The 18,322-nt window shown below is 40.6% G+C and overlaps 1 protein-coding gene across 1 annotated transcript in view; it reads right to left on the bottom strand.

Annotated features, from left to right (window-relative positions):
* Positions 1-1,713: 1,713 nt before the first annotated feature.
* Positions 1,714-18,322, bottom strand: part of fgf11a (fibroblast growth factor 11a) — a 73,302-nt gene continuing 56,693 nt past the window's right edge. Inside the window, exons 4-5 of the mRNA XM_058393771.1 lie at positions 14,418-14,616; positions 1,714-8,315 (exon numbers count right to left, since the gene is read on the bottom strand). Of these exons, the coding sequence (XP_058249754.1) occupies positions 8,179-8,315; positions 14,418-14,616 (336 nt within the window). The 3' untranslated portion in view covers positions 1,714-8,178. The remainder of the gene's footprint in view (positions 8,316-14,417; positions 14,617-18,322) is intronic.

Raw genomic sequence — 18,322 nt, 5'->3', positions numbered from 1 at the left:
ATTATATCTGTGGGGATTTGTGGTCAATCAACCTCAAGAGTATTAGTGATGTTGGGCGTGGAGACCTGGGGTGTGGTCTGCTTTACACTTCAACCCAAAGGTGGGGTTGATGTCAAAGCTCTGTGCAGGAAACTCTCCAACTGTCTGTATATGACTGTAGAAAGGACATTATTCATAATCACTCTCTCTGGTATTAATAATAATTTATAATCACACTCTGCAGTGTCACCCAGATGAGGATGGGTTCCCTTTTGAGTCTGGTTCCTTTCATGGTTTCTTCCTCTAACTACCTAAGGCAGTTTTTCCTTGCCACATTCGCCTCAGGCTTGCTCACTAGGGATTAGGGATTAATAGGAATAAATGAAAATATAAGTCTAATATTAATCTTGAACTTTTTTGTCTAATATTAATCTTGAACTTTTTGTACTATATTTCTTATGTTCTGTAAAGCTGCTTTGAAACAATGTCCATTGTCAAAAGCGCTTTACAAATAAAACTGACTTGAATTGAATTGGACACTCGAGTTCTTCAACACCTATCTGAACACACCATGTCTTCAGGAAGATTGCTTTGTACACATGAGCATTGTCATGCTGGAACTGGTTTGAGCCCTCTTAGTTCCAGTGAAGTCCATGTACTTCTGGTCATATAGTTTATTTCGCCATGTAATGCCTTGATATTACATATGAGAACATGAGTAAACGTGATATTATGTGATTACTTTATAACACCATTTGACCTTTCTGCTTTAATTACAACGATATAAGAAATAATATTTAATACTTAAAATGTAATATTATTATAAAAAAATAGCTGTTGTACATGAAGAATGCTTGTTTAGATCAAAATATTGCTAAATAAATAATAATATCAAGACTAAGACTAAAATAGGCCAGTAGAATTTAATAGTCCACTATCTAGTTGGCTTATTATTATTATTATTATTATTATTATTATTATTATTATTATTATTATATTCATTCTGCATCTTTAACTGATGGTATGCATTCCTATGGCCTGAAGGTATATCATTACTCCGTGTCTTTAACATGAATTATTCACAAGGTCTTGACAATTAGACTAAATTATAATTCTCATCAATTTCAGTCCTGAGTTTTACACTGCTGTTGAAGTTACAGTTTGTTGTTAAGGTCACAATGACATGGATAAATGAGTGAGAGGGCAGGAGAATCCTGTGGGTGAAAGGCATTTAAATCAACCTAAAAGTAGACTTAATAAATAAAACCTTTCCTCAGTACTCACTGAAATGTGATGTAGATTTCTTCCTATAGGCAGACAAAGCTGTTTATGAATGTAAGTGATCTTTTTAAATGTATAAGATTACACATTTTCTACTGTACTGTTTCTACTGCATCAGTATGATGGCTGATTTGATTCTGTTACATTTGATCTTGATGTATTTCTTAGCACTTTATCATATATCAAAGCAATATGAGCCAGTACATAACATCCAGCTTTCCTCTGCTATTCATTTACTCTATATTAATGTCTTGCATTTTCAATGACCAACCAACAGTTAACAAACCATAACTAGTTTAGCCAGAAGCATTTCTTTTCACACTAGAATGAAATAAAAAAGACATCAGGTACAATATTGACCTCAACAGCACAGAAATGCACGAATAATACTCCCGGACACTATTTTTTTTTACAATCATACAAATATATTAGTTTTATTCAATAATATCCAATAATATGTCTCCCTCAGACTTAGTTATTATAGAAATAGATACAGATTCTATTGCAAATGCAGGGTTGAGGATGGGTGGGGAAGGTAAAATGGATGGGGTCACGCTGACTTATTAAATAGGGATCTTTTTTTTTTTTTTTTTAAATGTGTCCAGTAAATGTCGGTTCATGCATGCTTTTAGAGTATGGTTACTTTCATGATACTTCTTCTTTCATGTAATTTTGCTTCAGGCATCAAAGTCTTCCATCATGTGTCCTTAAAATCTCTTGTAACAGTCCATGTTTTTGGTGCCATGTTGTTTGGCTTTTTGTTGTTTTGGTGAAACCAATCCTCCACACGATTCCACTTGGATTGTCCCTTTCTTTTATAAAAAATAGTGTCATTGGAAGACTGTTGAACTGTCTTGGTTTGGAAGACAAGAAACAAAAAATATGGTTCGTTTTTTTTTAAAATCCTTTTTGGAAGACTTCTTTACAGTAATCTATCCAATCGGAGTAGGTCACACACATGGCTATAAGGTGTGAGTGTGTGTGTGTGTGTTTTAATAAGGAGAGTAATAACCAAAACAAGCAGTCCATATTGCTGCAAGAGTTCCAGGTACCTAACTGACAAAGGTGAAAGGTCTTGAGCTCGGTCTCCTTTTAAAAGGTGTGGGCTGCTGTTTAATTCAAGTCCTGGTTAATTCATTCTCGACTGTAGGTTTTAGACCACAGTCTCATTTCACACTTTTCCCAGACAGGAATGAATCACAGACTTTGCAATATTAGTCACGATGCAGAGGCGTATGCTTACATCAACATGTCAGTAATAATCCAGTCCTAAGCAGACCTCCAGTAAATAAGCAAATAAAGAAAAAAAAAAGTGCTTATCAGTGACATTGCACATGGAGACCCAAACAAGGCCAGTAAACACTCTAATGGCTTTAGAACAAATAAACAAATCTCATATGAAATCCAGTACTTTCTTCGGCTATTAAATCTTGAATTAATTTCATGTGGTGACTACGAAAGAATTCATTAAACAACATAAAAGGCACAAAAGCACATAGACTTTCACCGACATAAAAAAATCCCAATTTGTGACGTCCCTTACCCTACATGCACATCACCCACTCCTCCTGTTCCTGATTCAACAGTGTTACATGGCCTGTATTTGCATATTGGAACATGATTGGCTCAGATATTTTATGACAGAACACTCGTCTTTCACACAACTTGAACAGTAACTCAAAATCATACTTTGACCAGTTTGTTCATTCAAATGAATTCATCTAAAAGGGAAAAAATCCTATAATCCACATTGTAGAATATTTGGAGTGACTTGAAATTTCAATTAAATCACCATTATAGACATAATATACTGTGACAGATTTTCACATAAAAAAAAACAAACACATAAAATCTTCAGACAATGAAGACACTTGGGTTTGTTTTCCTCTATATCCTTAAAACCGCAGCTCAACATAAAGGGGGGAAAGAGGAAAGTTTGCACAAGGGGAAAACAGGAGAGTGTAAAAATGACTGTAGCGCCTGAGAGGAGAGCCACTGCTCAGAGGGAATCACCGTTTAGTTGGACCTTGTGAGGAGGGCTGGGTTTTCTTTCTTTCTTTTTTTTTTTTGTCTTTTCTGCTGCATTGCAGATGCAGGGATTGGGCTACACCTCAAACCCCCACATGCATGCACGCACGCACACGCACACACACACACACACACACACAATTACAATAAGCACTTCTCCAGCAAGCATCACTCAGATTGGGCACACTTCTTCTCAATACACTTCATTTAATCTGTCTATCCAAGATACAGCTTATAGGTTTGGTTTTGTGACTCTACATGCCTCATTTATCTCTCTCTCTCTCTCTCTCTCTCTCTCTCTGACACACACACACACACACACTCACACACTCACATATACACACACACAATACAATACATAACAGGCAGCAACTGTGTTATACACTCCCTTTTAAGACACTAATTTCTTAATGATGCAGAAAGAAAAGGAAGACAATAGAGGGAAGACACGGAACACACACAAACACACACATATATACACACTTTAAAAAGATATTTTTAAAGGAGTTATGATTGAATATGTTTGAGTCAGAACTACGCAGAATTCTGATAAAGTAGAGGAGAGTTTAGATATTGAAAAGAAATCCAAAACACACATCACAACTTCATAAATAAATGAACAAAAAAACAATTCCTAGCACGTCTATTTTTGGATAAGTATCACTGCAAAGTAACTTTCAGGAATTAATACTAACTCAAGCTAAATAAAAAAAAACCCCACCCTTTTAAAGCTAAAACACTGAAACAAACAGTATTGAAATAAAAAAATCTACCAATAAGTAGAAGCTGTGTAAGACTACGCCGTTGCCTGTATTGCCTAACTGATCTCATTGTGCATTTGATGTAGATTTCATATACACTGCTCTCTCTCTCTCTCTCTCTCTCTCTGATCAGTGTAAGCCTGTACCTGAAGCTGAAACAGTGCAAATAGCAATAAATATATTACTCCTTTTTTCTAGCAGGTTATCGCAGATGGCACAGCATCACTTTATCATAATGATCTTTAAAATGATCTGGAAGCCGAATGGATCGTTTTTTTTATTTATTTTATTTTTGTCCCCTGGAGAGTTTGGAGGAAGAGATTAACATTGGAGTATTGGGTGTCATTTCCTGTGCACTTTTAGATCAATCTACAGCTTTAGATTCAAGTCAGCACACCGCTGTTGATGATGCTGAAGTCATGAATGGGCTGAAACAAATTACGAGTTGTATAGATATTCTGCGTAGAATTCATTTTCTTTTAAGTTATTATTTCTTCACAGGTGCATTTGGAGTAAAAGCCACAGTGCACAGACATTTTGTGCAAATAGAGGTTTGAACTACACTGCATACAAACAATAACTGATATTTAATCGTTAATGTTAAACTGAATGAAATGGCAATAATTAAAACCATGATATTTTGTCATTTATCTCAGTAATGAGTACTTAATACTTGCATTTTCATTTATACATAAATCATAGTGCTCAGGATCTGAAGGTTAAGAGTTTTGCTTAAGGGCTCAGCAGCGGTTCACTGGCAGTCCTGGGATTTAATCGCGCAGCCTTTCATCACTAGCTAAGAATCTTTCCTTCTTTTTCCCTTTGTACAATCTGTTCACATTACATTCGCTGTGTTTTTTATGTTGCCTATTTTTTAATTTATTTTATTTTTTTTTTAATATTTACAATATGCAAATAAAAATAATCCCCATGAACCCACAAATTTAATTAATGAACTTTGTCTCCATCTACAGTACAAATGATGATCTACCAAATATATATAACAAATATATATATATATATATATATGTTTCCTTCTATCATGTAGATCTGTGTACTTTGATTTTAAATTAAACTGGGCATGCCAACTTTAGTTTCAGTTTGAATAATAAGATTGATGTGAATAATATGTTACAGTAATACTTCACTACAACTTTCCAGCATCACTGCTGCACAATCCATGTCACACCTGACTCCAGTCCATATATTACATAATTCCCACTCAGATGTTTGTTGATCACAACTGGCTGTCAGTTTACTGAATTTCTTTTGCTAGATTTGTTTCTATTTTGACTTTGCCCCTACATTCTGATCATGAATGTACATTTATGAAGTTTTGTTAAAAGGATCATCCTCGCAACCGCACACACTTCCAACTCAGTTAAATTTTTGTAGCTGCAAAAACACCTACAAATTATGCAGCCTTCACCACCAAGTCAACTAATTTCAGTTCTACAAAACTCTTTAGCCATTACTTTGAATTTAGTAGTTATGCAAATGAAAGCACTCGATGCATCAAGAGAAACAATAATTAGCTTCTGCTGTAAGCATATTCCAACACAAAACATTTTAACTGTTAGGCTATGCAAGCTAGAACTGAAAATTCCTAAATGAACCGTTCAGCAGTAACCAGGCATAGAAACAAAATGAAGAACTTCACAATATACACCATGTCCCCTCCTCTCTTATAAGCAAAGCTTCAGATGTTTTGTTCTCAAGCTTATCTCTCTCAAAGAAAGCTGAGAAACGTATATAAAGCATGCAGACATGTATTTAAAGTGATCTGAACAAAAGTGGTTCAAACTGGCTTTCATTTATCAGCTAACTAGTTTTCCCGAAACTTGGTCTGGAGTAAAGTCTCTGAAAGACAGGAGCTCTTTGTTTACTATAAAGTCATCCCAACCGTTTTGAAATTCTACCACAGCGTTCGTGTTTGTAGCATAATTAGCATAAAACGCATATGAATCTCAGCTAGTTACACAGCCTAAAAACATCTGTAAATCTCCTCTGTAATTGGCCGTGGACTTGAAATAAGCCTTGGTCTTTAAAAAACTGGTCTGATTTGTGAAAGTGCATGCAAATAATGAGCTCTGCCTTGGGCACATGAGACAATGTGGCAAGAGGGAGTATGAGAGACTAAAAGAACAATTTAGCGGTGTAATTGAAGTCATTAATTAGACCAGGCCACTAGGTCTTAATCAGGCTTAACCTCTAAGGCGTCTTCCCTTTTTTTTTTTTACCTTCAACTATCAAAACATCTACATATGTTTTTTTGTCCCTACTGGTCTTTTATTTAATATTAGCAAAATGTTTTTTGTTTGTTGTTTATTTTAATGTTTCTTAATGAAGAGAATATGTGAGAAACCGCAGCTACCGGAGACGACAATTCAGTTCGATTCAATTATATTTATATAGCGCTTTTGGCAATGGACATTGTCTCAAAGCAGCTTTACAGAAATATAAATGATGATGATATATAGAAGATAGTGTACGTTATGGATAAAACTAGCCCTTCAGATTTTGCTTTGTACTGTAATGCTGTAATACTGTAAGGCTCTTGGAGCTATAAAGAAACTTGTGGTTATAAATACTAAAGCGCAGTTCAAGTCCATTCTTTTAATGTGATTTGATTTCAAAGTATCCCAGTTTTTCAGTGCAATAAATAAATGCCAGTGATTCCTAAGACTGATGAAGCAATTTACTTTCTCCTATCTGTTATCTTTCCATCAGCTTTCCACTATTCCTCCCTACTGCAGTTAGAGAAGATTATTGCATTGATCTAAAAAGCAAGATTCTTCGCTTTGTCTCTACATGTAACCTCTGTGTGCTCTCAGATGCGTCATTTCCAGAACAGCGTCACCGAGATCGATAAGAAGTTCACTCTTAATTAGGACAGATGTTCATGAGCAGGGAGAGTGGATCATGTTTATGGTTTAAAAGCCCTGCTAGGCAACATATACAAAAGTATTATTAGAGAAAAAGAGAAATTCCAATAATATCTGATACCCAAAATGATTATTACATACAAAAATCTGAATGAAATGAATGCGATTTGTGATCTGAGTATGTTACACGATATTAGAAGACGGAAGACAGTTTGTGTGTGTTGTTATGATTTGCTTGGTTTTCCAATAATTGTCTTTGGTCAAATGTTGATTACAAGACTATGGACTTGAAGATGGTGCTGAATTGATTGTTTAGCAAATGAAACAGCTTTTGAAAAAGAGAAGAAAAGACAAGATGAAATGGAACAGGAAAAAAGGAGAGCAGCAGGAATATTACTCCCAGGGCATCTGGAGAAAAAACAATCAAAGCAAAAAAAAAAAAAAAAGAGTGATAATGTACCTCTGTTTCCACAGTTACGAGTCACCTCTCACACATCCACACACTTTCATCAGTTTTGAGGCTATTATATACGGGCAGAGAAAGCTTTTTAGCTCCTTGGGGTGTATATTTTTATAGCATTATCATACAGGAAGGAGAGAATGTATTACTCCTGTGCGTGTTCTTTTTCTATCGAATTTCCTTCTTTGTGTGTGTGCGTATGTATGTGTATGTGTGTGTGTGTGAGCCTCACACAAGCATGCGATTGTCTTAATGGTACCCTGGAGTACATGCTGGGTTTTTCCTGTGCTGTGGAGTGGAAAATTGACTCTATGTCACAAACTAATCAAACAGCAGAGGAGGCAAGGAGGAGATTACACTCGGCTTAGAGATACAGGAGGACGACTGCACAGGATCAACTGTGCAGCACAACAACACGAACTGATGCTTCCAAAACAATACAGCCGAATGTCAGAATCTTCCAGTGTCATGAGATGGTGCTTGAAACTGACGCTGGTCAGACAAAAGGCATAAAAAAGGAAGGAGGAGTTGAATGGTGTCACAGCTCATTTCTCTCTTAAAACGTACACCCGGAATAACTCAGGGTTCTTATTGCTCAAAAAAATTCCCAGGTTCACATAGGAAGGCGGTAACAGGAGAAGAGGTGTCCATCAGGCAGGGTTCATTGAGCTCCTGCATCATGGGTAATGGCATCAGTAATAGGACTGCACTGACTATTTTTCTCATGCCCATGCCATTTCCCTTGGTATAGTGGCATATTCTCCAGTCTTATCTCCTCCGGTCGCTAGGAGGCGCCAGTTTTAGGAGGCAACGGGTCATTCTTGTCATCATTGTTGACAGGAGAGTCTGAAGTTTTGGCTGTTTTCCGTGGTGGGCTCTGCTCACCGATGTCATGCAGTGAAGGCTCCCTGTACATGGCCACTACAGACACAGAGAGCAATAAGTTACAACATACACAATACTCTCACAAACTGTTTTTATCATATTTACCAATGGCAATAGATGTGTCATTGTTTATGACTTTATGTATTTACAGTGTGTTTAAATTAGAAAATATGAATGGAACTCATTTAAAATGTGTGTGTGTTTGCAATTTCTATAAAATACAATATTATATAAAATACAAATACAATTTTAAACAAACAAACAAATAAATATTTCAATTCCACAAATTTACTTGAATTAAACAAACAAATGCTTCAATTCAAATTAAGACTATTTTAGATAAATAAATAAAAACAAACAAAAAAATAAATAATAAATATAAATAAATAAATAAATAAATAAATAAATGAGTAAATAAATAAATGAGTAAATAAATAAATAAATAAATAAATAAATAAATAAATAAATAAATGCTCCAATGCAACATTTTAGACAAATAAAACAAAAAATAAATATATAACTACAACAGGTTACATATATAACCCGGTTCCCTGAGAAGGGATGCTGCGTCATGACTGAAGCTATGGGAACAGGAATACACACCAGCATGTCCATATAAGGGCATCTATGTCACATTTATTCAACTTGCCTTTGTCTGAAGGAAGCGCGAAAGAATGCTCGGGGTGTGACCAGCAACGCAGCATCTTGTTCCCTTCTCAGGGAACTGGGTTACATTTCGAGGGAACTCGACGCTGCGTCATGACTGACGCTATGGGAACGTCAATACCCACGCCGCCACACACTGGTCGATGCCTGTCCCAGGGGCCATGAGAGAGCATGTGCGGACCAGGAACAGAACACCCATTAGCCCTGAAGGACCTAAGACCCAGGAGTGGGGTCCAGGTCCAGGTTGTAAAACCCGATAAAGGTGTGCAGAGAGGAACAGCCCTCTGCAGCACAAATCTCCTGGAGAGGAACACCCCTAGCCACCCACCCAACCTGACTGCGCAGAGTAAGTGCAGCCTCTCTTGTTCCGCTGAGTCATGAGGTGGAAGACAGAAGGCCTGAAAGATGACTGGATGACCGGGGCACCTTCGGGACATATCCATCCCTGGGGTGCAAGATAGCCTTGGACATGTGAGGGGCAAACTCAAGGCAGGCGGGGGCAACCGATAGACCCTGCAGATCCCCTACCCATCTAAGGGAGGCCAAGGCCGTCTTAAGTATCAGAAACTTCTCTGAGGCTGACTCCATGGGCTCAAAGAGGGCTTCCAGCAACCTGTCCAGGACCACCAAGAGGTCCCAGGTGGGGAGGTGCAGTCTGCAGGAAGGCCTCAGCCACCTGGCACCACGCAGAAAGCAAGAGACTAGAGGGTGCCTACCTAGGGAGTGACTGAGGACAAAGGCATGGTTCGCAGCAATGGTGGCCATGTATGCCTTTAAAGTAGAGGGGGACAGGCCCCGAGAAAGGCAAAACTGTAGGAATCCCAACACTGTACTGATCGGGCAGTATATTGGGTCCACCAGAGTCTCCAGAGTGCACCAGAGACTAAAAAGCCTCAACTTTAGAGCATACAGCTTCCTAGTGGAGGAAGCCCTAGCATTCAGCAGAGTCTCCACAACCTCTGATGAGAGGCCTGCCTCTAGGAACTGGTCCCCCTCAGGGCAGGGGTGGAGAATCGCCCCTTGAGCCTGAGAGAGGAGATCTTTCCTGATGGGAATCTCTCAAGGAGTGCCATCTAGGAGGGAGACAAGGTCCACGAACCAAACTAGAGCGGGCCAGCTGGGATCCACTAGAAGAAGGTGGACCCCATCATGGTGCACTCTGGCTAGAGCTTCTGGGAGCAGAGCTACCAGGGGAAAGGTGTATAGACGCAGCCTCTGCCAGGTCTGTACCACGGCATCCAGGCCCAGAGGGGCTGGATGAGAGAGGGAGTACCACAGCGGACAGTGTGTCAACTCCTCCAAGGTGAACAGATCGACTTCAGATAATCCACCAGACGGTCTCCATCACCTGAGTGTGGAGCCACCACTTCCCAAGCCTCAGCACCTGTCTCGACAGGAAGTCTGCCTCCCGATATATGTGCCCTGGAATGAAAATCGCTCTCAGTGAAAGAAGTCTTGTCTCTGCCCAGACCAGTATCTGCTGCGCCAACTTGAACAGAGGTCGTGGATGCAGACTGTCCTTATGGTTGATATACGCAACCACTGTGGTGCTGTCTGTGTGCACCAGCACATGGAAGCCCCTGAGGTGTGGGAGAAAATGTTTCAGTGCTAGAAACACAGCCCTCATCTCCAGGCAATTAATGTGCCACGAGAGTTGAGGGCCTTCCCAAAAACCGTGGGTGGGGTGGCTGTCCAAGACCGCTCCCCCACCCAAAAGTGAGGTGTCCGTTGAAGGAGTCTGAAGCCCTCATGTGAATCAGACCCAAAAGGATAACATTGGCTGCTGCCACCATGAGGCTGAGCACTCTCTGTGACTTGGTGACAGAGAGGCTTTGGTCTAGCTGAAAGGCATTCACTGCTAACAGTATGGAAGCCACCCGAGCAAGAGATAGACATGCCTGCACCATGGTGGAATCCAAAATTACCCCCAAGAAGGTGGTTCTCTGAGAAGGAGAAAGCACACACTTCTCTGGGTTGATCCTGAGATATGGGCAAGAACCGCATCCTGGTGTCTGGCTGCCATGGCCTTGGAGTGGGCCAGGATAAGCCAGTCGTCCAGGTAATTGAGTACACGGATGCCCTGGAGATGCATATGGCGTCAGGGCAGCATCCATGCACTTCATGAAGGTCAGTGGCAACAGTGCTAGACCGAAAGGAAGAACCAGATACTGGTAAGATTTGCCCCCGAAAGCAAACCTGAGGAACTTCCTGTGTTCTGGCCGGATGTCTATGTGAAAATAGGCATCCTTGAGGTCTATCATCACAAACCAATCCTCGGATCTGATTTGTAACATAATCAGTTTTGTAGTGAGCATCTTGAACTTGAACCTCTTTAGGGCAGAGTTCAGAGCTCGGAGTTCCAGAACTGGACGCAGCCCCCCATCTCTCTTTGGTACAACAAAATACCGGCTGTAAAAGCCCAAATCCTAATCTGGAAGGGGAATATGCTTTATGGCCCCATTTCTCAGAAGGAAGAGAAGTTCCTCTTGGAGGAATGAAGTTTGGTGTGTGCCGACGATAGTGGGCAGCACTCCCTGAAACCCTGTACCCTTTCTTTACGGTATCTAGGACCCACTGAGAGACACCTGGCAGAAGTTTTCACACTGCCAGTTTGTCTGAGAGAGGTGTCAAACTCATGTTTTCCCAGCTGGTGTCCTGAAATAGCGCACTGGGAGGTACAGACCAGGGGAATAGATGTATAAAGGAAATGGGAGCAAGGGTGGGTCCTACCAACCCCTGCAACGCCAGAGGCAGTGGGGTAGAAGGTAGGGAAAGCCCCACTGAGGAGGGTGCTCTCAGGAACCCTAGCCCTCAGGCATCAGGATTCTTTCATGGCCCACCTGGCTGAGATGACCGATCTCAGGTCAGGTCTCGCCTGACGGTCCACTGGCCTGCCTCCTTAGATTTTGGTAGGGGGCATGGGCTCAGGCCCGTCAGGTGAGACCTGACCCAAGGTCGGTTATCTCAGCCAGGTGGGCCATGATGCCAAGCAATGCCAAATGGGATCGGAGCTTGCGAGGGGGAAATCTCCCACAATGCACACAGCCAGATCCCTTGAGAGCCAACCGGGCATCCTCCTCTGGACACAAATGCACACACCTCTTAAAATTTTTAGCCATACCTGCCTCAGACAGACACTCGACACATACAACGGAATGCTTCCTGAAGACAAAAAAGCTGAATGAATGTGACGTAGGTGCCCTTATGTGGACACGCTGGCACGTATTCCTCCATCACATGTCCTATTGGCATGTGCACACAGAGCTTCAGACACACTTCCTCGACAAAGTGTTTCCATAGTGTCAGTCATGATGCAGCATCGAGTTCCCTCGAAAGGGAACCACAGCTGCAAAGCCATTTCATGGCATGATTACGAGCAGTTACTATACTATATTATATATAAATATATATATATATATATACACTATATTGCCAAAAGTATTCGCTCACCTGCCTTGACTTGCATATGAACTTAAGTGACATCCCATTCCTAATCCATAGGGTTCAATATGACGTCGGTCCACCCTTTGCAGCTATAACAGCTTCAACTCTTCTGGGAAGGCTGTCCACAAGGTTTAGGAGTGTGTTTATGGGAATTTTTGACCATTCTTCCAGAAGCGCATTTGTGAGGTCACACACTGATGTTGGACGAGAAGGCCTGGCTCTCAGTCTCCGCTCTAATTCATCCCAAAGGTGTTCTATCGGGTTGAGGTCAGGACTCTGTGCAGGCCAGTCAAGTTCATCCACACCAGACTCTGTCATCCATGTCTTTATGGACCTTGCTTTGGTCACTGGTGCACAGTCATGTTGGAAGAGGAAGGGGCCAGCTCCAAACTGTTCCCACAAAGTTGGGAGCATGGAATTGTCCAAAATGTCGTGGTATGCTGAAGCATTCAGAGTTCCTTTCACTGGAACTAAGGGGCCAAGCCCAGCTCCTGAAAAACAACCCCAAACCATAATCCACCCTCCACCAAACTTTACACTTGGCACAGTGCAGTCAGACAAGTACAGTTCTCCTGGCAACCGCCAAACCCAGACTCGTCCAGCAGATTGCCAGAGGAGAAGCGCGATTCATCACTCCAGAGAACACGTCTCCACTGCTCTAGAGTCCAGTGGCGGCGTGCTTTACACCACTGCATCCGACGCTTTGCATTGCACTTGGTGATGTATGGCTTGGATGCAGCTGCTCGGCCATGGAAACCCATTCCATGAAGCTCTCTGCGCACTGTTCTTGAGCTAATCTGAAGGCCACATGAAGTTTGGAGGTCTGTAGCGATTGACTCTGCAGAAAGTTGGCAACCTCTTTGCACTATGCGCCTCAGCATCCGCTGACCCCGCTCCGTCAGTTTACGTGGCCTACCACTTCATGGCTGAGTTGCTGTCATTCCCAAACACTTCCACGTTCTTATAATACAGCTGACAGTTGACTGTGGAATATTTAGGAGCGAGGAAATTTCACGACTGGATTTGTTGCACAGGTGGCATCCTATCACAGTTCCACGCTGGAATTCACTGAGCTCCTGAGAGCGACCCATTCTTTCACAAATGTTTGTCAAAACAGTCTGCATGCCTAGGTGCTTGATTTTATACACCTGTGGCCATGGAAGTGATTGGAACACCTGATTCTGATTATTTGGATGGGTGAGCGAATACTTTTGGCAACACTATATTGCGTTCCAATCACTTCCATGGCCACAGGTGTATAAAATCAAGCACCTAGGACATTTTGACATTTTGAACAATTCCATGCTCCCAACTTTGTGGGAACAGTTTGGAGATGGCCCCTTCCTCTTCCAACATGACTGTGCACCAGTGCACAAAGCAAGGTCCATAAAGACATGGATGACTGAGTCTGGTGTGGATGAACTTGACTGGCCTGCACAGAGTCCTGACCTCAACCCGATAGAATACCTTTGGGATGAATTAGAGCAGAGACTGAGAGCCAGGCCTTCTCGTCCAACATCAGTGTGTGACCTCACAAATGCGCTTCTGGAAGAATGGTCAAAAATTCCCATAAACACACTCCTAAACCTTGTGGACAGCCTTCCCAGAAGAGTTGAAGCTGTTATAGCTGCAAAGGGTGGACCGATGTCATATTGAACCCTATGGATTAGGAATGGGATGTCACTTAAGTTCATATGAGAGTCAAGGCAGGTGAGCGAATACTTTTGGCAATATATATATATATATATATATATATATATATATATATATATATATATATATATATATAAAACCAAAATGTAATATTCATCATTTTCAAGCTTAGCATTTATTGTACAATGATCACAGTTACCATGAGACTCTAAAGTAAAACCAAAAGATTTCAGAGCATCTGAGGCCAAGACCACTGTCTGTCATAGAAATAGAAGGTTTGGTAAAATGTAAAAATATTCAAACACATAATCTGTAATAAAATCTTAGTAGACCATGGGAAATTTCGAATAAAGTCTAGCAAGTGTTCTTGCACACCTTCAATGAGTTTCGGCAGGAAGTGGGCGGCTCCTTTTGTCTTTTTGACTCGGTTGCCCTTCATGACCTGGCCATCGCGGTTGATGCCGATGTACCAGGCTCGGCCTGACTGTGTCTGCCGGTACAGGATGGACGAATACGTCACGTAGTAGTTTTCAAACACACACTCTTTAAACTTACACTCTGGCGTGAAGTGTTCCTGTAAGACAAAAAATACCCAACACACACACACACACAAACAAACAAACCAATTGATTATCAATTTGCACAACCACTTCCTCATTCTTCTTAATACTGCTTCTGCACTTCTGCTTATTTCAATGCCCTTTTCCTGTTTTTTTTTTTTTTTAGATTGGTGACTGCTGAAGCTTCGGAAGATGAATGTCAGTGATGTTTAAAAGAGATGTACGAATACTTGAAAAGCGCCTTTCTAGCAAGCTATGCACAAATACATGCACATTTCATATCTAACCGATATACATAGAGTATAGAAATATAAATACAGGAGTAAGCTGAAGGACAAGTTGCTGTGTTACTGTGCTGCTGGAAATGTGACAGTACTGAATACAAGAGCACTGGTGTAGTCACATACTGTACACTCACACATCATTTATATTGCGAAATAATAAGGCAGCTGATTTTTGCTGTCCTTTCTTAAAGAAGTAAACAAAACCGATGGTCTAGAAGAAGATGCTGAAGAAGCAAAGGAGGTATTGTTTCTGCTTCTGAGCAGAGCGAATTGTGACATGAAAAGGCGACTGTAAGTTACATGATTGTATTGTGGAGTAATTTGGGTAATTAGGCACGCTGAGAACGTTTTTGTGGTGTCATTTCTGTGTTGTTGATTAATGGGCATACTTTTAGAAGACTCTGTGTTCTCAGCTAAAAGTTCTCAGTGTTCTGAGCAGAGAAGACATGTTAGGGCTGCAATCCCTGATTGTTCCCTGGTCTATGCTATTATGCAATGTCTGACTAAAGCTTGTCATTTCTGGTGTCTAGACAGGTAAAAAAGAAAATCACGTAAAATCAAGAAGGCATCCTCAACAGGGCTGCTCAAGACGGGAAATAAAATACTCACTTCACCACTTTTAATTCGGTTAGACTGCAGTATTTACCTTAGATCAGTCAACACAGACACATTATTTAGTTAAATCTATATCACTGACTGTTGTGCTATTTTGAGGAAATATATACATCATAAACTCATGATCACATGCTAGCTGGATAACATGCTTTCGTGGAGATGTTCAGCTTGTAGCTTGGAGCTGAGTTCAGACATCTACGTTAAGAATGCAGCATTATGTCTAGGTCTATGGCAGCATTTAATGCACTGCTGTATTACGTGAAGAGTTTTGTCTCTATAAGTGCTGGGACATTTTCCCTCTTGCTGGTTTCCCTCCCTCTTGGTGTTCTGGTACCTCATGTTTTACAAATTAAGCATTCTCATCTTGACAAGAGTGATGTCTCACACACACAAACACACACACACACACACACACAAAGCAGTTGTTGCCTGAAATCCATCGTGCCTCACAGCAGTATTACATTATTTCTTTACATAAATACAGAAGCATATAGGCATGTACCACACACACACACACACACACATTTCCTTCTCTTTAACTACAATTGTCTCGACAGATTTTGGATATTGAACTCAAGTTAATAAATTAAAAAACATTAAACTTAAGTAATTTATTGTCTTTAAATGTGAGTTGAAACAAAGTTTGAGTTTACTCATGTTTAACTTGTGAGTTTAACCACTGTGAAATGTCTTATAGTGTAATCTATCCAAGTGCAGAATACTGTGTGATACGATAATGCTGCATCATGACAATATAGCATTTTTTTCTTACAGCACACACACACACACACACACACGCACACACACACACACACACACACACTCTTTTTTATCCACTACTCTTTCTACATGAGGTATTGCACTCCAGCGCAGTCATTCAGCTGGTTTTAGACCAGCGGCACTGCTCAGGTCTAATCTTCCCTCTATGGCTACAAAGCACTGAACACCTTCAATCTGTAAATCCCTGCAGGAGATCGGAGCCTGTCAGTAAGCAAAGACTAACATCTCACTCTCCTCATCCCTCTTCCTCCCTTTTACCATGCTCGCTTCTCTCTCTTTCTCTCTCTCTCTTCTTCTCTCCACCCATCCTTCACTTTTTCCCGTGCATGCGTTCCCTCCATCTCCACCCCCTGCTGTCATTTTGTAACCTTGTCAGGGAACAAACCAATTTCCAGGATTGATTGGGATCCTTGGTGTGACTGGTGAGCTGAGAAGCTGAATAAGGGGTTCTCTTCTCTTCCTCCTTTTCTCTCTTTCTGTCTCAATTGGGTGAAACATGTGCACTGTCAGCAGGGGGATTAATATGTTATTCAAATGATATGAGTATGTTTGACTTATTAAATTACACAATCATCATTTCTTTCTTTTCGGAATATTGGAGAGAACTCTTGTAGCTGTAGCTGTGCTTAATTAACTAGAATAACACACATTACATAATTTGCTAATATTATAATGTATCTGTGTACTTAACAGATTTATAGATTCTATCCACTTTATGAATTCATACAAATCCACTTTAGGCAAAGACACTTATTTGTCCATCTATTAAATCTTGTCCTCAGTGTAAAACACCTGGAAGCAAACAATAAGGGCTTTGGGCCAAGCCTTCTCCCTGCTTTAATTTGCTAATTAAGGAATTAACTGAAGTAAACTGATGTCTCACAGCAGACAGGAAGAGAAACGAGAGAGAAAGAGAGAGAGAGAGAGAGAGAGAGAGAGAGAGATGTAGAGTGTGGGTTGAGAAATTGTGAGGACAGAGAAAGATTGTGACGGAGTTATAGGTAGATCTCTAGCTAAGTCTCTCTCTCTCTCTCTCTCTCTCTCTCTCTCACAAACACATACCACAGATAGATAGAAATGAAGGACAGTGAGAAAACAGATAGAGAGACAGGGTAGCTATATAAGAGAAGGGGTTTAGAGTTTGAGAGAGATAGAGAAAGACAATGAGATAGATAGATAGACAGACAGATAGATAGATAGATAGATAGATAGATAGATAGATAGATAGATAGATAGATAGATAGATAGATAGATAGATAGATAGATAGATAGATAGATAGATAGATAGATAGATACATTTTTAAAACCGGTTTAAAAAAAGATTGAAATCATCATATATATTGGCGATAGGAGAACAACAATAAAGAAAAGAATAACTTAATGATGCATTAAAAAGAGAAGAAAGAACAAAAATTCCTTATTCAATTAAATAAATACAGTGAGAGAGAGAGAGAGAGAGAGAGAGAGAGAGAGAGAGACAGAGAGAGAGAGAGAGAGAGAGAGAGACAGAGAAAGAGAATAATGTGTGTGTGTGTGTACAGTACTTTAACACCACACAGGATGAGTCTCTCTATTAGGCAGTAATTAGGAGCCTCTGAATAAATGGCAGAGTTCCTGATCTTCCTCTTCCCTTCTCATTAAACACTAAAGGGTCTAGCGTGGCCTGTTACAGCACAAGCTTCCCTCAGAGACCACCAATAATGAAGACCCTCTCTACAATGTGTATGCAAGAATGATGAGATAAGACAGGGACAGAAAGATTATAGAAACAAGAAAGAGAGAGAGAGAGCGCAAGAGAGAGAGAGAGAGAGAGAGAGAGAGATCTACAGCAGTTCTCAGGGGGGTGCCAAGCAAACACATTGAGCTCAGTTGGAGAAAAAAGAGAAATGCTTCAATATATTGCAGCCTGGCAGCAAAATCTGCATCCCTCTATTTACTTCATGTATTTGTTCCCTTTGGACCACATCCCATTGCTTTGATTCTCTCCATTCCTCATCCCTTTTCTGCCCCTGCTGTCCCACTGTTATCGTTTCTCTCCATC

Source organism: Hemibagrus wyckioides, linkage group LG07, assembly GCF_019097595.1.
Source record: "Hemibagrus wyckioides isolate EC202008001 linkage group LG07, SWU_Hwy_1.0, whole genome shotgun sequence".
In the NCBI taxonomy this organism is placed as follows: domain Eukaryota; kingdom Metazoa; phylum Chordata; class Actinopteri; order Siluriformes; family Bagridae; genus Hemibagrus; species Hemibagrus wyckioides.
Note: the sequence above shows the minus strand (reverse complement) of the source record. Positions and strands in the feature narration are given on the sequence as shown.